The sequence below is a fragment of the Brachyistius frenatus genome, unplaced genomic scaffold, assembly GCF_029030835.1.
Source record: "Brachyistius frenatus isolate BFR_SWC_R1_liver_20210118 unplaced genomic scaffold, ASM2903083v1 Contig_25, whole genome shotgun sequence".
Taxonomy (NCBI): domain Eukaryota; kingdom Metazoa; phylum Chordata; class Actinopteri; family Embiotocidae; genus Brachyistius; species Brachyistius frenatus.
In genome coordinates, this window is record NW_027210624.1 from 2,546,508 (window position 1) to 2,571,838 (window position 25,331).

Below are 25,331 nucleotides of genomic sequence, written 5' to 3' on the forward strand. Positions count from 1 at the left end.
ATAACACGTTGATGTAGTTGCAGAGATGACGGTAACAAAATGAACTGAGGTTGATTGCTGAGTGTGTTGACACTTATCAACTCTACGCATGTCCTCCCCTCCTGCTTTGACTACACTGCAGTAATACAATTAACTCTTTGTTGGAACGAGCACTCTGTACTGAGATTTATATTTTACTGTAAATTACTGTTTCAGTTTTTATTTCTCAGAGCACGCAGCATGTTTCAGGATTATGGGATGTAGTTTAGGAGAGTGCTTGTTAAAAGGTTTCATGATGAACAAATGACACGATCATCCATCTCCAAGAAAAAAACATTGCTTCCAGTCTGAATACATTATTAAAAGACATGTCTATGCTCCCAACATGTTATATCCTCAACAGGTCTGCAGGATGGGAGCAGAAAATAGTTTCTAAGAAGTAGGTTAAACAGAGGATTTGACTATTTTAATAGTTTGATACCAGCTGAAGTGCTAACATGGCCAGCTGTGTTTGTCTAGGAGAACTTACTAACACTTACAAGTATCCAAAAGAGAAAAAAAACAAAACAACTTAAGGCATGTGTGTATCAGTCGAGACCTTGGTATTTACACCGAAGTATTCAGAGATGACCTCCAAAACACAAACTCTAATCCCTGTCAGCTAATGCGGCAGTAAAAGGTCCTTGAAATGAGAATATTTAAGAATTGTTTTTGGCTTGCTGGAGGCTGAGCACCCTTGAAGTAAAGTTCCTGCATAATTCAAACTAAGTCAAATCTAAGCAGTGTCTGTCAAAGTGAAATTCTTTCCTTCCATCCCGAGGGTATTTCTGGGATTAAGTTGTGCGGCTGAGCTCTTTTCAAAATCATATTTGTTGCTCATAATCCATCTGAGGAACAAGTCTGGATGAAGATCATGTTGAACAGATGTGGAGCATGTCAGCGTTTGAACACTTGAAGGTTTAGCTGAGGGTCAGTTTGTGGTTTGTAATGACTCCCACAGAGGGTAATGCTGTGTCTTTCTTCTTCTGGGGTTTCTCTGTGTTTTGTAGTGGTATTGTAGTGTAGTTATAGCATTTTCTATTTCCTTTTTCTTCCATGTTGGACTTTTTTCAAACCCAGACAAACAGCCCTACATTAGGTTTTAATGCAGATCATAATCCATATTATTCTGTATACACATCAACTTGCTCTGTCTGTAATGGCTGTAGTTCTGTCAGTGGTCATTAAGAACATGGTAACTACCTAACTCTCTTTGTTTCTGGTTTTTGATGAACTCACCATCTTTTCCCTCTTCATAACCTCAAATAGGAAGAGAAATACCACACAGTCATTCCCTCCATGATTTGGACCATTTTCCCTGGCGAACCGCGGTGGAGCTCAGTACAACAGAGCTGCGTATGAAGGCATTTAACCACAGTCCTGAAGACTGCTCGGTTTGGAGGAGAAAGCATAGAGGAAAAGAGGCAGAGGGAGAGAAATACAGACAACGTACAGACAAAAGAGTGAGGAGATTCTGTCATAACGTGGGGAAGGAGGAAGGACAGTCACTGAGCGGAGCGGTTTCTCTTTACCCTCCTGTCTGACTGGACCGTCATGCTTCAGTGCTTGTAGGCTATGAGCTGGGCAACGGCAGACTGTGGGAGAGCAGTGAGGGAGGACGGACGGACGGACGGAAGGAAGGAAGGAAGGAAGGAAGGAAGGAAGGAAGGAAGGAAGGAAGGAAGGAAAGAAAGAAGAGGCAAACGGAGAGAACGGGAAGCTTTTTCAGCTTATTATTTCTCAGTGTCAGACATCTAAACCAAGATAAAGTTTAAATACAGTAACTGAACATTGGTTTAGTCACCTATGCTTGTCATACAGCCAAAATGTCAGCTATCGTGAGTCTAAGACTAGCTGCTAAGATGACAAAGGCTGAGCTAAAACAACTGTAAGTTTACTGTTTTCTTTCAATGAAATGGATTTCAATTCAGTAAGTTATTCTGAAGAACTAAATTTGTCAATAACTAAAATCCTATCGTGATAGAGAAGCTCCCCCGTCTAACTACCTCAGCAGCAACCGCCATTTCAGCTTTTGTTTTAAAATGATGGCTTTACATTTGATTTGAGGAAGTAGAGTAAGAGACAAGTAAGTTGTATTATGTGATTGAATATTTGACACTGCATGGATAATGTGCACATATTTAAAGTGAATTCTGGAGTTAACCTGAATCGTAGCTGCAGGTGTTTCGATAATAGCCTACTAACGCTGCATCAAAATTCTCTCTAGGAGTAGCGCTAAAGTTAGCTTGCTGCTCCCGGCCTGTATTTAGTATACTGATTGTGTAGCTGCAAAAAAACAGAGAAACAATCGCTCAGCTTTTGAAGTGAGGATTCCCTTAACCCTCCTGTTGTCCTTGGATTAAAATGACCCGCAGCTGTGTTCAACCAAGTTCTATTTTATTTTCATATTTTTTGGGGATCATTGGTGACAAGGAGGCTGTGAGGGTTTCTTTAAAGAATGATGACCAATGATCCCAAAAAAATATAAAAATATAGAAATAAAATAGAACTTGGTTGAACACAGCTGCGGGTCATTTTGACCCTGAGGACAACAGGAGGGTTAAGTGCCGAGTCGGAAGCTAATGTCGGCATTGTAAGTGCCGTCTTGGTACACCAGAGTGGTTTTGGTGTTGTGTGGAAGTCTGTTTCCTTGTCATAAGTGTTTCCCCTCACGGTAACCTGAACCAAACCTAGTTCTAACCCCAATCACTGAGTGGGGCGCTGTTCACTACCGTAATGGGAGGGAAATACTAACAGAGGAGGAACAGACTTGCAGGTGAGTACCGACCCGCTTTGAGCATTGATTCTTAGATGGTTATATGGATTCATAAACAAGTTGAGTTTTAGCAAACTGAGCTGCTCCTTTACCTCAGTGCATCATGTATGCATTTATATTCATATACTGATGCAAAGGAGGCGATGGCAGTTTTTTGAATTGCCTCGCAAGGGTGGCGTATCTGTAAGAAGAGATAAGAAGAGACATTTCCTATTCTGCCTTTATCATTCCTCCTCTCTTCTCTACACCCACACGGAGGAAGGTTTGAGCTATATGCTCAGTTTGCAGGCCTTCCAGCAGAGGATTCAAATATTTCATAACCGATATCATGATGTCAATCCACAACCATGTCAGAGCCCCTCTGGGTGCCAGCTTACTGGATCATTATATTAACCACATGGTGATTAGATCAGCAGCTGATTCCTAAGGAGGCACAAGCTCCTGATTCATTTGACCTGCCAATGATAGTATGTTGCATGGCTTTATTTGCATAATGCTGCAAATCCTCCGTCTATATGATGCAAATCAAGCTGATCTCATTACAGAGCTAATTCTCTCCCTCTCTTTTATTTTCTATAGGACCCGGGCTATTGGGTTCAGGTCCACCGGCTGGAACATGGAGATGGAGGCATTCTGGACCTGGATGATATGCTGTGTGATGTGGTGGATGACAAAGATAGGGTGAGTCAAACTCTGCATGAAATTGCAAGACATGTTGAGTATACTTTTTAAATATTTTATTTCATATTTTATTAGTTTGTATATTTACTAGGCGCCCTACATTTTTCCTCTGAAGGGCCAAAATTTAATCTCGATGGAGCGACGTGGGCCAAAAATGTATGTTTATGTAATGAGAAATTCCATTTTAAACATTGTAAATCAGCAATAAAATTTCAGAATAACTAAAACTCTACTCATTATTCTGCGTAATTGTAACATTATTACTATATTTAGCAGGAGAGAGAATACCATAATTCTTCATAGATAAGAAGACATAGGCTAATGTAATCTGATGGGTAAGATTAACAGCACTTGTACCTTGCCATATAACTCATATTATGTTCTTTTTTAGCTGCACAAACTATATGGTTCATAGTAATTACGGTTAGGTTTCACTGCACTTAAGAAATAAGGAGAGTATGCACGACCTTGTCAAATAACATGGTGGGCCAGAAAAAAGCAGATGTGGGCCAAACTTGGACTGTGGACCCCAAATTGGGCTGATCTGTGCTCAACATTTCCCTTTTACTTTTCCTTGTACACAAATAGCTTTTACTTTCATCTAAACTCTGAAACGTTGTGTATAGAAACCTGGCACTGCTACAAATGTTTCACTGACATATGCTTATGATGACACCTGTCTGCTATTACTGTCATCATTACAACACTACAGAACGGTAAACTACTGCTCACTACCACCATGCCTCTATTTAATCAGTTCAACCTGTTGGCAGCTCCACCTGGCTTTCATATTTGTGGAAGGTTGAATGATGCAACACAGTTGGCTGAGGCTCCACTTTCGTGTGTGTGTGTGTGTGTGTGTGTGTGTGTGTGTGTGTGTGTGTGTGTGTGTGTGTGTGTGTGTGTGTGTGTGTGTGTGTGTGTGTGTGTGGTGGTGGTGGTGGTGGTGGGGGGGGGGGTTCTCTGTTTGACAATATAAGTGTGTGAGGGTAAAATCTGTCAGAGGCATTATGATAACACACCACCCACCCCACCCACTAGACCAACTGTGAGTGAGTACCCACAATCCACTGCATGCTTCCCATGGGAACACTGCTGACTGCACCTGAGTCACTAACTGTTTGGCTTTAATGTTGGGCCAGTTAGTGAGCTATATACCCCCCCCCACACACACACACACCTCCTTTGTGTCCTTGAGTAGGAAGTGGTTTAGATGAGTATTTTCAACCAGTTTTCAATTCATTTAAATTGTTAAATGAAATGAAATTGACTAAATGCCAGCTTGTTTACTAGAATTTACTCCCCAGCCAGTGCTACTAACTTAAAATAATTCAGAAATAACAAAATAATAAGACAGAGACTCTTTATTTCTACAATAACAGCCATCTGCTTTTACTCATTGTAGTTTATCCAGGTGTGGGGATAACAGTTCACGTCACTGTTTTTTTTTTTATTCCTATCTGTTAGCAGAAGGTTAAGGGGTGTATATGGTTTTAAGCTGGTGCTATCTTGTGAAATCCAAAAATATATCCTCCTCATCAACACTGTGTTTTATGCTGCTGTTTCCTGTCGAATTGAACATTTCCCCATCTGATCCTGAGGTGTGGAGCTGTTCAGCGAGCTGGTTGGTTTGATTGGTTTGAACAGTTAGTCTGTTTGATAGACAGATGCTTTTTGGTTTCTGTGGATTTGTACATGAATGAGAGACAAAGAGAGAGTATGTGTGCAGGTGCATCTGTACACCTAGTAATGACTGTGTGGTAGGTGCCATGGTTACGCATCAGGTGGGATCAGAGGGGGAGAGCAGCCGGTTTGCACCTGCTGCTTGAAACACTCCTTTTTCTCTCTCATCTCATCTTCTCTCGCCTCCTTTTCCTCATCCATCCTCTGTGATCTCTGGCAGGCCAAACACACAGAGAAAGAAGAGAAGGGTTAAGCAGTTATGGCAAACTAACGGAGAATTACTTGACAGATGCACTGCACTTTTTCTTCCATTGTTTCTGATACTGTAAAAACCTGCTCCCCCTGGTGGTTGTTTGGTCTCATTACCTTCTCACTGGTAACAGGATAGAAGATATTGAAGACCATCAGCATGACACAATCGTAGCTTTCTTCCTGATCGTTGGTGATTGTTGCGTAATTGTGAACACTGTGGTTTTATTGTGATTTTTAAAGTTCATCTTCTCGCTCTGGAGTCATTAAACTGTCAAACCCATAACAATATCAGTCGGCCTGAAAAGTAGACAGTGACAGTCTGCACACAAGACTGACATACTGTAATAATACTGTGCTGACAGTTATTGTATAACAGAGAGCAAAGCTCAGCTCAAAGAAGGCAACTTTGTACCGGTGAAACAGCCCTCTGTGTATCTGTGTATCTGTGTGTGTGTGTGTGTGTGTGTGTGTGCGTGTGTGTGTGTGTGCGTGTGCGTGCGTGAGTTTATCTCAGTGTGGGTGTTTGCTGCTTTGTGTGTGTGTGTGTATACAGTTATAGAGGGAAATCCAGTCTGTCCAGTTCTTTCCATCAGCCAATGACTACTTTCCTCTTTTACAATCTAATCTACGAACAGGCAGGAACACACTTAACATATTCTTATTCTATATGACAACCTCTTTGTACAGAAGTGGGACTTCCACAGATGTAGTGGGAGCAGTTGTAGAGGAACAGGTTTTACCGCCATACGCGTGAGAGCCATGAAGCCTTTGTGGTTTTATACGATAGATAGTGGAGTAAGAACAGTCTTGTTCTACCTCAGAAACGGTCGTCGCTGACATGATCTGGAGTCTGATACCCAACATTTTGACATGAACTCTGACACTAGAGCTTTTTTTCCCTTGTTGACATTACACGGTGTACTTAGCAGAACCATTTCAGCTTGTTAAGCCTCCTACGTTTCCTCCTGTCTGCTCTCTTTGTAGACAGGATTTGTTCAGCTCAGACATGGTTAGTAGACAGGACCCTGACAAACTCAAAATCAGCTCACTTAATAAACACCGTCATGGATTGTCTATTTCAAGTTGTGCATCTTCAGTTGAGCAGCACACATCATTTTTTGTTTCAGTTCTTTAGGACAGTTTTCTTATAGATTACAAGTTAGGTTAATTAGAGGTGGGCGATAAGGCTCTAAAGTAGTATTAAAACACTTCAGGGTATTTCTCCAATAACGATATTCTTGATAATATGACAAAATACTGAAATATGTTTTAATGTTCATTTTAAAAACATTCATCATTTTTAACTGTTATAGTTTTATATGTCTGCATAAACATAACAGTTTGCCTTCAAATATTCAGTGAAAACTCATATTCCAGTGATTTGTTTTACATCTGATCTTTAGAAATCAAAACACTTCCACACTACTGGAGTTGCTCCCCTTTTTGGAACTAACTCCTCCACCGTGGAGCCGTTTTCACACACATAGAGTCTAAAATCATCACCTCAACAAGTCAGAACATTGCTGTTATCACATATACGATTTTAAAAATCATATTCAAAATAATGAACGATACAATACTGCACAGTTCTAGTGTCGATGATGATAAGCTGTCATAGCAAACCATTCTATTTAAAAGAATCATCTCACATGTTGCAAGTTTCGGTGCCTATCCCGTTGTGTGTGTGTGCGTGCGTGTGTGTGTGTGTGTGTGTGTGTGTGTGTGTGTGTGTGTGTGTGTGTGTGTGTGTGTGTGTGTGTGTGTGTGTGTGTGTGTGTGTGTGAGGTGTTTGGCTCAGGTTCAGCAGTCAGATTATCATGCTGTGATTCATATGCAGTCACACAGCTGCATGCTGCAGCCTGTCTGTCTCTGCTCCACAGATCTTCATTTCGATGATATAACTTCCATTTGACATGCGTGAGGAATATGAGTACATTTGTACAGCAAGCTTTAGTTTTAGTTCGGTGTTACACACGTGTCTCATCTGCTGTTCCAAGTTTGGTTCTAGTGAGAAGTTCAGCTTCATGTCTTCATTTCTTTCTTTGAGTTATTTGCTCAGATTTCAGATGTCATTGATATTCAACAGTGTTTTTGAGCACGCTCTGTCTCCTTATTTAAGAAGTTAAACGAGGCTAAAGATGACCTATTTATGATGTCCCAATACTATCTGTAGTTTTGTCTATTATAGTGTATTGTGCATCTATCTAGTGTGTGATGCATTAACAGTAAAGTTTCAAAAGTTCCTTGATGTTTACTGGCAGCTCGCCACAACAGCTCTTTGATGCACTACTGCCACCAACTGACTGACATGTAGTATGAGGAGGAGTGGCATCAGGCTTTCTATACAGATCTTCTCTGGAAAGAATGATAAATATTGGATATGTCTCTTCTTTAGCACTTTTTAGCTCATCAGACTCCAGATCCGACAATAACTTTTCTATGTGTTTTACATGTAGTTCATTGTGTGAGCAGCTCTATAGTATGTTTAATATTAAAACTACCCTGACTAGAATTAAATAGAATAATAACAACACCACTAGCTACATACTTGCCACAGCAGCAGCCCTGTTCTGATGATAGAGAAAATAATCATGCCATCGACTGCAGTAAGGATAATAAGGTTCGATGGGATCTCTGCCAATTACAACACAATGGTGCTTTGAATGTACATCATGTTTTTGTTGGTCTGACCTTACAGCTGCACACCCTGGATGATGATTGAGGTATAATGAAAATATTCAGGCAAGAATCCCAATTCAATTTCTGAACTTTATTTCTTAGCATGTCCTCCTTTAAGAAACTCCAAAAGGGTTTTGAAAAATGGTTAAAAATTCCTGTGGTTATATTTTTTAGAGTTACTTAGAGGTACATTGATGCCCGGAGAGCTCATTTGCACTTAGTCACTCCATCTTGTTTGGATTGGATAGCTTTCTGATTTCTAATTGGTTTAATGTAAATGTATGCTATACATATTCATTCAAATGAACTGTAATGGGATTTCTCCTGAGGTGGTTTGATCAGTTATTCATTCATTCATGTTTTTGTTAGATATAGCCAGCAGGGGATAGTTGTTAGCTAATGATACCTAACTAGTAATGCCATAACTAACCTGCTAAACTTCAGAAGTTATTCTTCTTCAGGTGTTTTTGGCATTGACCAAGCTTTAGGTGCGTTACATCTCCTGGACTTGAGGAAGACCTCCCCTAATTAACATGTATATGAAACACGTATATGTGTAAAACAAAATATCTGAAATCTCATTTATGTTTTATATGCATACGAGAGTCTTGAAATGACATGTATAAAAAGAGCCTTAGATGGACATTACAATTACTGACATATTAATAATGCAGCGTTCTTGAAGTCTGAAGTCTTCTGCGGGGCTGAATGAGGGCTACCGCGCAAAAAATGAACAGCATACAAATTCTTCAGTCAGTCTCATATCAAAGAAGAAGGTGTGAACTTTAATGTAGCTCAGCCTCAGGTCAAACTTTAGAAATATGCTTGAGAGCCATCAGATGGCTGGAAATAAGCTGCGATACAGCCCCTTCATTCATACACCAGATGGCAACCTGGCAATTAAAAGGTCTCCTGGTTAGAATATAGCTGTAGGTAAGAAATTCACAACATGGGTCTGTTAAAATTCATTTATAAAAGAGGGGAATTCCTTTGATGTGGCCAATTAGATTAGATTAGATTCAATTTTAATGATCATTGCAGGAAGATGGGGCTGTTTCATTTGCAATTATACTGTTATATTAACTGTTAGAGCTGTTGTTGTTGCAGACGACAAACATAATGTGTGATTACTGACATGGAGTTCTTGAATGTGTGGTACAATAAATTGTGAGTGACAAACTAACTTCAAAAAAGCAGAAGGTATTTAATTGTCTCATACAAGCAGTTGATTTCATTTGAGATGAGAACATGCAAAACATAATTGTTGGAGACACTGGAGTCAGATGTGCTGCTGATTTGCTAAAAGGCAAATTCAGTGTGATAGTTCACGTCTCCTGCAGCTCCAATCCTCACAGAGAGACTTGAGATACTCAAGTTCAGTTTGAACTGTCTTCCTGCCTGATGTTCTGTGGTTGTGACTACCAATACACTCTTGTTTATTAACTTCTCCGTGTTCTTACTGTGCAAATTTGCAAGCTGATGTCCAGATACGTTGTTTGAAGGGAGCTTGATAACAAATAATTTAAGATGATTGAAGGAGCTGGGTCTCTCAGTGTTTGAAGTCTGGATCTCCCTCATTAACAGAGGTGAGACGAAGCCAGCTCGTCCCTTTGGGCTCAGTGAGTGCAGAGGTCATTAACAGAAACAGCTCATTCAATTCATTCAATCAGCAGCTCAGCTTTGTGTGTTATTACAGCGGGTGCATGACGGACATGCAGTGACACTGTTGAACCACAAAGAGGCACTCAAGCTCAGGTTATAGCAGCCCACACTGCTCTGTGTGCTGTCTGCTGCATGGAGTCTGACTATGTTTTGCTTTGGGGAAACGAGAGTTTAGAATAATAGACGCATGTAATTTCATAGAAAAAAATAAAAAAAATGCAAAAAAACATATAACAAGTGCTAAGAGCTTAAATAGACACTTAACTGTGTGCTAATGTGTCCTGTTCATAATGGCTATCACATCCACGGCCCCTGCGGTTGAGCTCCTTGGGCAATTGGCATTTTCTTGGCCCCTGAAGTTGGCATTGCCATGGCAACGGCCGTTGGGTGCCAAGTGGGCACCTGTGCTGGGTCGAGATCAAGCCGTGAGTGAAATTAGCCAAGGCTAAAGCAGGGTCCCAGCAGCTGCCCCCTGGTACAGGAACACTGCCGGGGGAAATCAAAGACTAATTACTCTGTTTGTGTGTGTGTGTGTGTGTGTGTGTGTGTGTGTGTGTGTGTGTGTGTGTGTGTGTGTGTGTGTGTGTGTGTGTGTGTGTTTGTGTGATTATGCATGCGTGTGTTTGGGAGTGAATGAAGCCTCTTTTGGCATGGATTGAAGACTGTCTGGTTAGCTGTGTCTCACCATAATCTTCCAGACAGGGTAATGCATTCACTTCACACTTTGTGGGCTCCATCTATTCTGTGTTTACTGTCCATCTTTCCATCTATTGTTTCCACCTAACGTTAATCTGCCTTCTGCAGTTCCTGAACATGTTAATGAATCCACTGAGTCTAATTTGATTTTTGCAGTAGTGTGGGATAGTTGTGTTTCTGTACGCAGGGAGGCAACAGTAGGGATACTAAACACTAAAAACATCCACATGCATCTTGTCATTGTTTTAATGTAAAGACTCTAAAGAAATTGATCATTGGCATTTTTCAAATTGTCATTTTTCTTGCAAGTCTCACAATTTGACAAACTTAGGTTACAAAATGTGTCATTCCTGTTTACTACAATATTTGTATTTCCTCTAGCTGCAGACACATTGTGAAGTCTGCTGAAAACTGAGCCAGTTCCAGGATTACTATGTCTGAAGTACTATAGGTTGTAACCCAGATGCTGCCCTCTGGTGGCTGAGCAGACAGCTCCTGGCCCTCAACGGAAGTTGTTAATGTGTGTGTGTGTGTGTGTGTGTGTGGGGGGGGGGGGAATCTGTCATTTTGCATCATATTCAACTGGACTGATGTTTTGTTTTGCAAGTCGGTTTTGTTTCAAGTATTCAGTTGAACTACAACTATCACAGCCTGGAGAACATGTGGACTAGTTGACTTGATAACCCTCTTGAAGCACACCTTGCCCCTCTGACAGAATGATGCTGAAACTGGGAGAGAACACAGTGAATTTTTAAATAAATATTGGTAATGGCCCAAAATGAAATGAAAACACCTGCCCACTCCCCCCCCCCCCACTGCCACCACAGCACCTAAACCCTTCAGAAGTAAAGAGAAAACTCTGCACTTGAACTTTAAAGGTGTTACCGTGAATGAAAGTAGATCAAATGAGACATCACACTCATGTTCACACAAGAACACACATTCAGAAATAGTCCCACATACTCGCACATATGTCTTGATAGACATATACCCTGCTGTAGTCAGCTGTAATTAGCCTGTAAGGACCAGAGTCAGCTCTGCATCCTGAAAGACTCAGCATGTTAGTGGATTTTTATCCTCACCTCCGCTGCTCTGCTCAGAGGTTTGTGGGCGGCAGCAAGCAGTTTTTCATTTCATTTTCCTCTGGAGCTTTGGATTTATTGTCTGTTCTTGCTTGTTTATTCGCTTCCTAGTTTTTGAACTTCACTTACTCCGGGAAGATTTGTTGAACACTGTTGTTCTTTTCCAGCAGCTCCCTCCCACCCAGTTATGGAGTTGTATTTCCTCAGACTGGGGAGATGTCCAGTGTAACCAGGAGATTAGTGCTGGTTTCTGTTGGTCCACTTACTTTTTTGTGTGACATGTGAGACAACAACTTGCTGTTTTTATTAAAAGTTGTTCACTTTTGAGCGCCTGCAGGTGGTTTGAGTCTGTAATTTTATTTCTCTGTGTGCACAGTTACATGCAGGTTCATTACCGTTAACCATAGAAACAGGCAGGTTTACTGGTTTTGTTGTGTTTACAATGTGAACCCTTTTTTGTTTAATCATTATACACTATTTTAAGGGGTACACTATGTCCTTATTTCATGATAAGTTCCTCTGGATAGATGATTATAAGTATGTTAGGCAGGAAGCTTTTGTGAGGCTGATTATATTTGTAGAGCACGAGAGAGGAGACAATCCAGAAGAGGTCTTGGTTTGCAATGTAATGAAGAAGTGTTGGTCTTTTTAGGTTTGACATACTGTTTGTATCATCACTGCAACGGACCAAGCGGCCAATAAAATGACTAACTGTGTTGATGTCCTACAAGCAAAGCTACAGAAATTGTACAAACTAATTCTAGTATTTCTGCACATATTGTTATATGAAGTGTGTTGAATTTCCCCCCAAAATGATCTACAATATATAGTAATGTAAGTTTGAGGGAAAATATGGCCAGTAAATATGATTCCTTCAATTTTAAAAGCACAAATCAAACTGTGTTTATTGTAAAATTATGTTATATTTATACTCAGAGACTTCAACTTCAAGAGTTCAAATGGGTTAAAGTCAAGAAAAAAAAAATACTCTCTCACACTGTAGACTGTCTTTTTCTTTACACTGAAGACAGACCAAACTGAAGAAACAAAGATATATTTTTTGAATCTTTATTTTACCAGGCCATTCTCCTGAGGTCAGGAGTGTTGGTGTTAGAGTGTAGACAGTCTGGGAGGTGATGATTCGTATCAAAGGTCGCCTGGTGGTCTTAAACCTGACAGCCTTCTGAATCTGCTGAATCTGCTGTTGTTGACCTGCTGAGCCACCAATATGGATCACACGAGTCCATTCTTGTTGACAAACCCACAGCTTCAGCTGCGTAGCATATGCAGTACAGCATACACATCCCTGTGCCTGAGGTAACAGTGATATTACTCCATATTGCAGAGCAGCAGGCAACTCGTCCATCTTCTGCTGGGGTTTTCTGTGAAACTGATGAAATCAGGTCATGTCACCGAGCCTGCCTTTCAGCTCGGAGGCACTCCAGCTCGCACGTATGTGTCTTTGATTTCTCCTCCATGACAGCTCCCCTACAGGAAGAGATTTCTACCGATGCGCCAAATTGTTCCTGACATGGCGTCAGCCCGCCTGAATACTGTCTGGGAATGCCAGGATGTTTAACCAGAACTGTGGATAGGCAGTGCCAAGGCAACGAGTACACTGTAACACATATGCGGGGAAACAATCACTCGCATACCCACACACACACACACACACACACACACACACACACACACACACACACACACACACACACACACACACACACACACACACACACACACACACACACACACACACACACACACACACACACACACACACACACACACTCCCATCTCTGCGCTGTTTATGTGCGTGTCATGCAGGAGGATGTAGTCCCTGGTTGACAGCTGTCAGGGCTGCTTTGGTTCTAGTGTCTGGATACTTTGCCAAACAAGCCTATTATCTACAGCGGCGGAGTCCTGTGGAGGGGCCCGCCGCTGCCCCCGGGGGCTAATTTGGGTCAGCCGCCATGATACAGGCCCTAAACAGAGGTGACAGATACAGACCCCCAACCTGGGATCCCTCTGCCCTCCAAAAGCTGCCTGGAGGGGTGTATCTAGGAGCACTAATATAACAAAGGAGTCGTTTTCCTCTGTTACTGTACAAGATGACTGCTGCACCCACGAGGTACACTGGCATCAGACAGGTGGAGAGTCGTTGGCCTGGTTTCCACTTTGAAACTGGATGAGTCATATTTGCTATTAATGCTTAATGTCTTCATATGTGGCTTCGGTAAGTGTCCTATTTCAGAGGAAGTCGTCTCGTCCTCACGTGAGTCTTTTCCACATCGCCTCACGGGGGCAACGGTGCATTCTCCACGCGGCTCCACACTATGATTGACTGCTCAGAAATGACTTATACAAAGTCACGGACGGTTCAACAGAAACCACAATCTTAAACAGAAAACTTCAATCTTCCATCAATTGCTTATTCTTTTGAATATAGACCTATTTCCCTCTCACCCTGCTGCCTCTCAACTGCTGTTAAACCAAGCGAGTGTCTCTTCTGCATGACAAGTATCCCCCTGTAGCTTTTGTCTCAAGAGTCTCCAGACCGTGAGCGGCTGTTTTCAACACTTCACTACTCCTCTCAGAACCATATATAATTACCCTCACAGATACAAAGTCACTCCAAGGTTGTGTCTGAAAATTGGCTCTCCAATAGACTTTTGCAAGACAAAGCTCTAATTTATTACAGGGTATATGATACGTACCAGGCTAGCTGGGGTTTTGAGCAGCGTATGGGTTTAAATATTGCAGTAATTAGTGTAGCTGTGAGTCTAGTCCAGGGGCTAATAGAAGAAGGATTTGGTAAAGCACCCCTGCATACACGAGCTTTCATCCTGAACCACCAAAATACATTTATATGCGCATACGTAATGTCTCTGAATTAAAAAAGAAAAAAAACATGTAAAAAAAAAGAAAGAAATATAAATTGAAAGCAAAAACGACAGAGATATGGCAAAAAAAGATAAACAATGAACAAAGGAGGAGACAAAAGTGACGTCCAAAGGAGAGAAGCCGTGTAGGAAGGGACGATGTTGAGTGTGAAGCAGTGGAGAGCAGGATTGCCACAAGCTAAGCTGAGTCTGGTGTTAGCGGCTGGCACTGCACCGAGCTCAAGTTGACACTGGCACAGAGAGGAGGGAGGTGGTGCCAGGGCCGGGAAGCTAAGCCTGGTTTGAAGAGCTTTAGACAGGCATACTGTAGCAGACAGAGAGCTGAATCCCCTCTAACACCGTGGCTGTGCGCTCTCATTGCCTCTCTTCTCATGAGAAAAGGCTAAAGACCTCCTCAGATTATGTCCTGCTCTGCTAACATGCTGAAGGCTTACAGACATGCTGAAGCGCATCATGTGTTTCCTCTTGCACTGCTGCAGGTCGGCTTGATTCGTCACATGACTGTGCTTGTTGTCAAACGATTTTTAATATCAATTGCTAAGAATTCCATTCAAATTTGTGTCATTACAACAACCTTTAACCAACAATTTATTTCTTAATTTAATACTATTCTTACTGTTTTTACTGCCCTAGAAACAATTTCTGCAAAAAACAACAAGGATGAATAATGATTGCTCGAGTAAACAATCAATCAATAGTCAACAGCACATTTATTTGTTAATTGCTTCTTATTTCTTTTCAAACAAAAAAATACTCTTTGGCTGCAGTGAGTCATATGAGAAACTGCTGCTTGTGTTTGCCATGTATGATTGTAAAGTTAATCTTTTTGGAGTTCATTATTATAGGACTATTATAGTTTTGCTTGCAATCTAATAATATCCTAATAATCTGCTGATTATCCAAAAATCTTCAGTTCAGACCCTTCAATTCAGCTCCGTTCGCTAATAACTGTGCTAATGATACAATGAATGTTGATGCAGAGGTTTCAGATCAAAATAGTATTCTGATTTAAAAGTTTATCTTGGACAAACTGGACATATACAGATGATATTCAAATGAAAAAAAAAAAGAAAAATTCCTCTGCCTCCATCGTATTCTGTCCTCTGTGTGCCAGCACTTGAAGTCGAGAGCTGTATGGATTCATTATAGAGGGTATCTGAAGGTCAGTGGGCCAATTTAAGAGGATGTGTCTCTGCATGTCTTTGTGTGCAGACATGGTTTTATCCAGAAGGGATGTTTTAGGTAAAATTATCATACGACTCCTTCACCACTATGTCTTCCTTCTTCCTTTGTGCTTTAAAAAAAGCTCATTCAGCCCGTGAGTGTGTGTGTGAGTGTGAGTGTGAGTGTGTGTGTGTGTGTGTGTGTGAGTGTGTGTGTGTGTGTGGTACTATATGGAGAATCTTGAGAGTCCCTGCATGAATGCCTTATGTCTTTCCTACAACAGATGTGCCACAGCCCAAGGCCTCGCAGTTGTAGCTCGTTATGTGAATGTGTGTGTGTGTGTGTGTGTGTGTGTGTGTGTGTGTGTGTGTGTGTGTGTGTGTGTGTGTGTGTGTGTGTGTGTGTGTGTGTGTGTGTGTGTGTGTGTGTGTGTGCGTGCGTGAGCGTGCAGGAAGACTGCATGCGATTCCCATTCGGAAGTCAGCAGGGAGTTTGCCTATAAAAGGCACAAATAATAGGCACCCATTTATCTCTGAAGACACTCATCCATCAGCATACACCCAGACACACACACACACACACACACATATCAGGGTTTGAGATATTATTGCTCTGCTGTGCCAGAAGCCCTGTCCTGTTTACATGTATTAGTGTAAATGTCTGTCTTAGATGAGTCATGTGACATTGTGTGTCGTCCCCTGTCAGAAACTCTTTCTGGCTTTCTTGTTTAAAAGCCGTTACACAGTAAAAGCCCCGATTCACTCACTGACACTGTGTGTGGCCTCACCTGCTCATGACACTCCCGAAGGACACACAAACGTCTCTCCCTACAGCCAGTGTAAGAGTCTAAGTGTAGCAGCTTCTGTATGGATGTTTTGTTATGACAGCTTGAATGAAGATGCAGTGGGTAAAGGGTGAAGTTAGACTTGTTGATGGGAAAAGGAAAAAAACTCTCCTTCAATGAGACATCCTCATTTTCCTCCCAAGAGCTAACGACGCCAGGGCAATGTCTAGAAGGACATGAATGGATGCATGTATGGGGATATTTTCAGGGAACTATTTGACTATCGGAGACACTCCTGCCTCACAGCCTCCGTGCACAACCCACGAACAGAGGGAGACTCGCTGATGCTGTAAACTCGGGCTCAACAAATGCCTTCAAACTTTGAAAACTCTCGCCGCGGACAAATCCGATTTGAGACATGTCCCATGAGATGAGGGCTGGTGTTTTCTCTCCATTAAACTTCGGCTGACACAGCTAGCGATTGATTGCTGTTGTGTGGATGAAGCGTCGGCTCACTGCTCCACAGTGGCAGACTTATGACATGATACCTATACCTGGAAGAGTTTGCACTGCAGCTCATCTTTAATTTTATGTTCATGGAGTTGCACACCAAACTTTTCGACGGTTGTAGTAGTTTTTGCATCTCACAGCGGCACACACATTCCACCGACACCTTTTATTAACACCTCCTTCTTCTGATGCCAGTTGGCAAACTGCTTTTAGATACATTACTGCCACCTTGTGACAAGACAATGGCCACATAAACGTTTTGATTTATATTTTTCTTATGATTAAATGACTATGCGAACATCCAAAAATCATCATCTCTAGTATGAACAATTCCTAATGTCCCACAAACACATTACAGATTTAGGGGATGGATGCAGCTTTACAGACTGTACTGACCATATAAAAGCACAGGAAGATGTTTTCATATAGTCATATGTGTGCTTGTATGTTGGGTAAAAGTGTCTTGTAATGAACTAATAACAACAGTCATGTTGATATCTCCTGTTAAAACATTCTCCTCCTGGTGTTTAAAGAATAACAGTCAGTGCTGTATTCTCCACATCGCTCCTCTGAAGCTCCAGCAGACTACAACGATTGTCTTTCTGTCCACACCTCGTCTTCATCGTCTTCATTCTGCTGTTTATTCTCCACTGCCTGCCTTGTCTTCAACAAGGTCCTTAAAAAGTCAATGATGTGACAGAGGAGCCAAAAGTCAGACCTTGCTTTTCCTCTCTAATCCTGTATTGATCATCACATAGTGAATGAACTGCACATGGACTCACCAACTGACTCTATTGATCACAACAACACGCACATGCACACGCATTTCTTCATTTACCTGATTTACCAGAAGTCTTATAAAACAAAAGTCTTCTGCCCAACTCCAGCCTGTTGCTGTGTGGAAAGTGACAGTTATATTACGTGTAAAGTGGTGAGGCTGTACGAAACACTGCCAAAGTAAAAGTGAACGAGTTCAAGCCCGGCATTAGGGAAATTAATTTTCTGCAGCTCACGCAGATGAAATTGGATTGGGTTTGTTTCCCTGTATGCAAAACATTAAATTCAGTGTACGTGAATAAGTTTTTGTTACTTATCCGCAAGCCTGACATTTATTTTTCAGTCCTGACTGTTGTTCTTTCGACTTGAAAGCAATCACCATGTTTTCTTAGCTTTTTGTTGATTGTGTCGTGACTTGGCTGACTATTGGCCGTTAAATATTACTGATTCATGCCAAGAAACCATTATTGAGCAACACTCTTAATCCCGACCAGGCTCACAGGTGTTGGTATGTTACTGTTATGCAGCTGATTGCTGACCGCTTGTGCATTCTGGTCATGCATCAGCTATTAAAGTGTGCATGTAGCCGTTTGTAAGTATTCCATTGGAGTATGCAGTCTTTAAAGGCGCTCTGATTTACAACATAGCCTTTCTGATCATCCTGTGTTTGTGTGTTTGGGTGGTACAGCCACCCCCAAGGACAAAGCACATACAAGAGCAAAAGCACAAACAGTAATGGGTTCCAAATCTAGAAATGAACCACGATATGAAAACACATGCAAATTAACCAAACTGGCTCCGCCTACATTGCTCATAGCTTCAGTCTTTGCTGAGTTTATATTGAGGAAACACTGTTTGCCTTAAGGTTGCTCAGCCACTCTGAAAGGATATCTATTCATGCAGTGAATTTGGGTCTGATAATACCAGGCTAGTGATAAATTGTAACATTTTGAGCCTGACTCAGTGCTGCTATCTGTCCAGATCAAGCGTTTCCATTGTCATTGTGTTGCATTTTTTTCTTTTGCATGTGATTTTCCTGTGTTTTTGTATATGCTGTTTTTCTACATCCAGATCATGTTCATACGACATATGGCAGTCAATTGGTTAAACACTGTTTCAATAGTTTCAAAACGTATGCAGTGGATCATAGCCAGACCTATATAGTCATGCATTGAATTTGTGTCTGGTCATACCAGGATAGTTACAGCATTTCCAGTATAGAAATCTGTTGCAGTTTTCCTTTTGCATGTGGTTTCCCTATCCCTATGTGTTTTTGTACATGTTGTTTTTCTGCATTCAGAGCATGTTTCTCTAAAGGTTTGTGTTTTTACTTTCATTTGTGCTCAGTCCTAAGGATAAAGACCCAAACACAACTGTGGGCACAAGTGATAGATTGGAGACGCAGTTCCTACACATTACTTTTATTTTTATGTAAAATAATGATGACGGTTGCTGCCAGCGATGACAGCATGTTAATAATTCATGACAGAAAAACAACAACAACACAGTCGACAGATGTGCTACCTACTTGTATTCAAATATGGCCCTTGGAACAACAACTGTGTAACACACTGCTTTCACCAACAACCAAAAGAAACCTATTTTCTGTTGTTTTGATTCACTATGCTCTTTACTTGTTCTGTTGGAGTGGGCCGACGGGATGCCTGTATTTAGAGACAACACACAACTAAGGTGAAATGGAATAGCAGTGGAGAGTGTGTGTGTGTGTGTGTGTGTGTGTGTGTGTGTGTGTGTGTGTGTGTGTGTGTGTGTGTGTGTGTGTGTGTGTGTGTGTGTGTGTGTGTGTGTGTGTGTGTGTGTGTGTGTGTGTGTGTGTGTGTGTGTGTGTGTGCTGAAGTTGTTCAGCAGGAAAAAGGTGCTTACAAGTATGAAATAGAGGAAATAGAGGAGGGCAGTGTTCAAAGCAGTCTATGTGTGTGTTTTTCTGATTTTGACAATGCGTGGTGCCATACACACAAATGAGAATGTGTTTTTTTTTATGGCCACACACGTACTCACAAAACCACGTTGCTCCATCAATAACACATGCTAATATTTTATTCAACATGTTGTCTCCATGCTTATTATGAGGAAGAGAAACTCAGAAAAAGAAACAGATGCTGTTACACTTCTGTCAAGCCAAAAGACCTGCTTTAAATCTTGTGTTTCTTTCCTTCTTCCGGTTTTTATTTCCACCTGTCTCTGTTTATTTTGTGATGACTATGTTCATAAAAACCGAGGCATTAAAATATATCTTCACACAGAGACACTTGTTCCACATGCACACAGTCCCCAAACCCCGGGTGAAGCATGCGACTCCCTGGTGGTCTTAATCCACATGTGTTTATACCGTGTGTGTGTGTGTGTGGAGAGGGGGGGGGTGATGCACCAATTAACCGTCCTGTTAGCCGAGGTGTGGCACCTGAGACCAGACAGGCTGCACTGGGAGTTTCCCTCTTAACGCAGCTTCAGGAGAACCAGCCTGTCCTTCATTTTGACAAAGAACTCGCAGTGACATTTCATTCTGAAGCCTGTGTTATTATTTTGTCATGATGTGGCTGTGAAAATGAGCAACAATTCAGCCGCACATTTCCTGGAAGGCACGATAAATTGCAAAGTGAATACTAAAGCATTTACCTTGGCAGTTGTGTTTTATATAAGCAGAGGGGTTTTAAAGCACAGATACATTTTCAACAAAAGGTAGCCTACAATAGTATGGCTGCCTGAAAGATGAATCTGTTTAACAAGGGGGGATATGAAGCAGGGAGGATGGTGCCTGATTAAGACACATCGACAATGGTCTTTTTGACTTTATAACTCCTCATCATATCATTACCTTCCCACTTCATAATTTCACTTTTTTTTTTCTTCATGCAAATCAGCTGTGTTGCTTTTAAATGACCTAATATTTCAACCTGTTCTCATCTACGGGCCATAACCACTACACAAGGAGCTTTAAGATTTGACACTAAAAACCACGCTGGCAGATTTAGGAAAAGATCATGGTTTGGGTTGAATTAAGTAAAGTAGTTTGATGTAGGTAAGGTAACGTGTGTCACAGAAGTCACTTCACGTGCAGTAAATTAGTACTATTTCTACTCTGTCACATGACCTCCTTCTTCACCCTGCGCGGTCACGATGCCGACGCTTTGACCATCCTTGTGCGTATCTCTGGTTATTTTCTTGTTGTGTGGAATGTTTTGTACACATTTATACATTCGGGGGATCCTGAAAGTGTATTGACAGAGGAAACAGGTGCAGTTAGCTTAATCTGATGCTAGAAATAACGCCGTTTTATTATATTTTCAAAGATTACTTAAGATGTGTATTTTTATGCTGCACACATCTACTCATTATCTACATTTAAAATGTGTTCTGTTTTCCTTTCTTCACCCCTCCACCCCCATCAGTCCCTCTCCGTCCACCAGCTGGGTCCTGCTCTGTAATTGTCATGTTGATGGCGGTCATGATGGTGGATTGTCCTTGGCTGCCTGGAGGGCAGTTTGGCAGGACAGTCACCCTGGCCCACTGCCCTCGCATAACCTGGCATAGTGTCCTTTCTATTGCCTCTTACATACTAGCGGAGAACAACTTGTGTCTGATAAGACACAGTTGTATTGTTGTTGTTTCTCATTGCCTCGAAACTTCTTTAGACTTCTTTGCAATTTGTTTACCTCCTTGTCATAGTTTGTCGTTTTCTTGGCTCTATAAAAGCTGGCGTGTTTTCTTTTGATCACACGCCTCACCTGCATTGCTAAGTTTCAACATGCCACTTTTATGTTGTGTCATTATTAGACAGTTAGAAATACAACGTAGAAAAAGGAAAGTGAGAGGTGTGAGATCGGATTGTATGGAGCTGGAGGTTGACATGAATATGAAAGAGCTTTATTTCTGCGAGGAGGTGAAGCTCCCCCACACGTCAAGCGTGCAACACACACTGACAGGTGGTCTACACTGGCATGTGTGTCTGGGTGCAAGCTTGTCTTTACACTGTTACATGGTAGGTTTGGGTGTGCTGCAGTGTACCAGTGCACCCCTTTCTTTGTGCGTGATTTGGTTTGTTTGTAGTATACAGCATACACTGTGTGTGAGTGTGTGCCTGCAGATTAACCCCATCATATCAGACTGTGGCAGCGTGCCTCAGTTATTTAACACGTGTGACCTCTCATCCATTTAAACTAGGCTGTGTCAGTGGGGAGGTGCTGTGTTTATGCCGAGTGGATCAACACACTTTCTGCCTGTGTTTCACGGCTGACTCGGCGGAGGAGTAACTCAAGATTAAATATTGAAATGTGCCACCTTTGCTTTCCCAACAAGGGTTTTGAAACAAATGTTGCTTTGTTAAGACATATTTTTGTGTGAAATCATTGCGTAGTGTTCAAGCAGGGGGTTCACTGTCGTCATTATGGTCTCCGTGGCCTCCTTAAAACTATAAAAGCACCGTGGTGGAATACAAACCAACAGAGAAGGCATGATGCGGTAAAGAATAAAATGACTCACTTCAACCAAACGTGACGTGATGTGGAGTGGAGCAGTAAAGCCAAACATAAATGTGTAACTGTAAGATTTAGCATTTTCCATGTTTACAAGCTACTTAAAGAAGAATAATGCCATGCAAACGTACTGCCATGAGTCAAAGACTGCCCACCAAATGCCTGCTACATTTCTATAACTACCTAAATGTCTTCTAGAATTACAGGGATAAATACACTCAGGCTGCAACTAAAGTTTACAGTCATTGGTCAAGCTGTGGCCTAATTAAATCAAGTATTCAGTAAAATGTCAAGCATTAACTTGATTCTGTTAAAAACTCTCAGAGACTGAAATAATGATCTCAAATAAATTATGTTGTCAGACAGACAAAGAATTGTGAAAATTTGAGGTTTTCAGTTTACAGTAGTATTAAATAAAGTCATGTTTGGTATTTGTACTCACACGATAACATAAGATTCTTTTCTAAACTAAATTTGAATTACGTTTACAGAAATGATCCATAGAATTTGTGTTAAATGTAAGGTCTAGTAGCAGACACGGAAACAAAAGATAACAGGAAAGAATATCAAAATAAATACACTAATTAAATTAATCAATGAACTAAAATTTAATCAAAGTCTCTGACATAATAAGGTAAGCGGTACATGTCATCTATCTTTATGCAGCTTTACATATTTATTTTCCTGTTGTTATGTCAATCCTATTTGGCACTCAAGACAAACCCAGAGAGTCCCACAACTGTTTATTCAGATCTTTCAGGTCCAAAATAGTTCATTTAAAAAAAATAAATAAAAAAAAACCTACATCAATCTACTTGTATTAATGGCGCATGGAGCTTGAAAAATCTGCTCCAGTCTTTATGTCTGACTACACTCTACAAAAGCCACATTACTGTGAAGGGACAACAGGGAATTGTTGATCTATACCAAACGCCTTCTTGTTCCTCACTGACTCACTCAGCCGTGACAGCAGCCTGTCAATGATTGCATACATCAGAAGTATGATCACCTCTCCACGGTGTCACAATGATCTATTAGCTGAAATGGGATCTTCTGGTGCAGTGGTGACCCGAGGCTCCCCTTCTCTTATCTCTCTGCGGCAGCAGGGGGCACTGTGGTGCCACTGTTGGAGCTCGTGCAGGCCGACTGTTGAATCGGGTCAAATTCCTCTGTAAGCAGGAACCCTTGTTCTTCACACCATCAAGTCACCCACAGGATTAACTTTAAAAATCCTCCACATTAACAGGGAACATTGTGATTTTATAATGACTCGTGTCCACGTGTCCGAGGACTTATTTAGATCATAAGCACATTCAATCATATCACTGCATCACTATTTCAAGCATTTAGCTGATGCTGTTGTCCTAAAAGTGAGATACACCAGGTTTTGGTCGAAACTATCTGCTGTGCTTCTCCACATATCGGGAATATCACGTTACCCCGGTGCTGAAGCGTGTCTCACTGTTGAAGACACGGTGCATTCAGTAGCACCGGCCCACATCGTGAGAACTCAGTGTACATTAGATGTCCACAGTCGCAGACTTGAGTCTCATCACAGCGGGAGTAACCCAACCCGACTCTGCTCCATCCCTTTTTCACGATGGCTCATGCTTCCCACGGCCATGCATGCGACTCGATTTGCAAAGTTTAGGAATGACAAAGCTGCAAACTTGAAGAAAGTTGTTGGGGATATGGAAACCTAAATTTGCTCAAAGTGCTGGAGTTCAGTCATCACGAACAGTATAACAGGCGTGAAGTAGGAACCAGCAATGCTCCCTCTCTCCTGCTGCCACCTTGATGTGGGAATAGTGGGAGGACGCTCTTTCTCCAGAGGCAGAAGGAGACGGAGACTGTCCCATTTATTACCGACTGTCCTCCTCCTCCTCCTCCTCCTCCTCTTCCTCAGACTTTACCCCATGTGTGAAATGGCTCCAAATGGTTTCCCTTTGTCTACTGGCAGTGCTGCGGTTGTTTTACATTAAGCTGGGCCTCTGTGGGCGCATAGCGGTTTACAATGTTTTATTCACCCTGCTTCGTAGTATTTACTCCGTGACATATGTAACAGCAGGGGGGCACAAGCTCACCTAAACTGTTTATGAGCGTGTGCACATAAATCTGAATTTTCCACCAGGAATAGTGTGTATCTGTAGATATGTATGTTTGTGTGTGATTTTATGTTTTAAACTCTGAAACGTTTTTAGACCCCCTCTGTTTCTCTCAGTTTCTTCCCGACTGAACTATAAGGACCTCAGCAGACCGCTATTCTCTTACGAGTAAATCCTGTTCATTGACTTTTCCAAGACATGCATGGCAGCGCAAATCACTGATCTCAGTCACTCAGAAGGTTTACACATTAGTCCTCCAACTCATCCCGTCTACTGTACGATGGTCTCTCCCTCCCTCTGCAAGGAAATTTCCACTACTTTAGAAAACTTCCCCACCACTACAGTACTTTAAAGCCCTAAGCCTCCTGCCTCTACACTCCCACCGTACACATCTTAGAAGCATCGCTCATTGGCAGTACTTCACAGCTCCGAGAGCTTACGCATCGAAAGCCTAATGGCCCAGCGCTGGTTAACTTTCAGGCTTATACCCCTGTTGATGAACTCGAGCAGCCATCACCACTGTCTGCTCCTCCCGGCTAAAACCTGCAATATGCGGGCGAGGTTTAGAGACGAGAGGATTGTCAATAGATAGAGAGGAGCTGGGTGGAGGACTTTGGGAGGAACCTGTTAACAGGCTTCGGAGTCAAAGCTAAAAACTTTGGAATAATGAACTTTGTTGAGAAAATACACTCCGAGTATCGAGCAGATTTACAGAATCCTCGGAGAAGGATTTATCCCACACAGCACCTACACATTGTCAGTCAGGGTTATGTGTGTAGAACGTAACCTGCGCTGACACTTGAGTTGTGCTGCACCTCAGCATCAGTCCCCCGACTGAGACTGAGTGGCGTTAAGATGGAAAACATTTGGAGAACATCTTCGAGTTGACACGAGAGCAAGACTTTTTCAAGCTGTCCTGATTAAGGCCGGTCATACAAATCCAACCTGACACACAATACAGCTGTAGTCGAACCACACAGACGTTGACTCTACGCTGACATCCAGTGTGGCAGCTGTTAAACCATAAAGTTGACACTGCACTTAAGCTATATTGGTGATGGGGACA

General features: G+C 41.7%; 1 protein-coding gene across 1 annotated transcript in view; it reads left to right on the forward strand.

Annotated features, from left to right (window-relative positions):
* pard3aa (par-3 family cell polarity regulator alpha, a) overlaps positions 1–25,331 on the forward strand; it is a 365,970-nt gene that overhangs the window by 34,998 nt on the left and 305,641 nt on the right. The window contains exon 2 of the mRNA XM_069698055.1: positions 3,374–3,475. Within this exon, the coding sequence (XP_069554156.1) occupies positions 3,374–3,475 (102 nt within the window). The remainder of the gene's footprint in view (positions 1–3,373; positions 3,476–25,331) is intronic.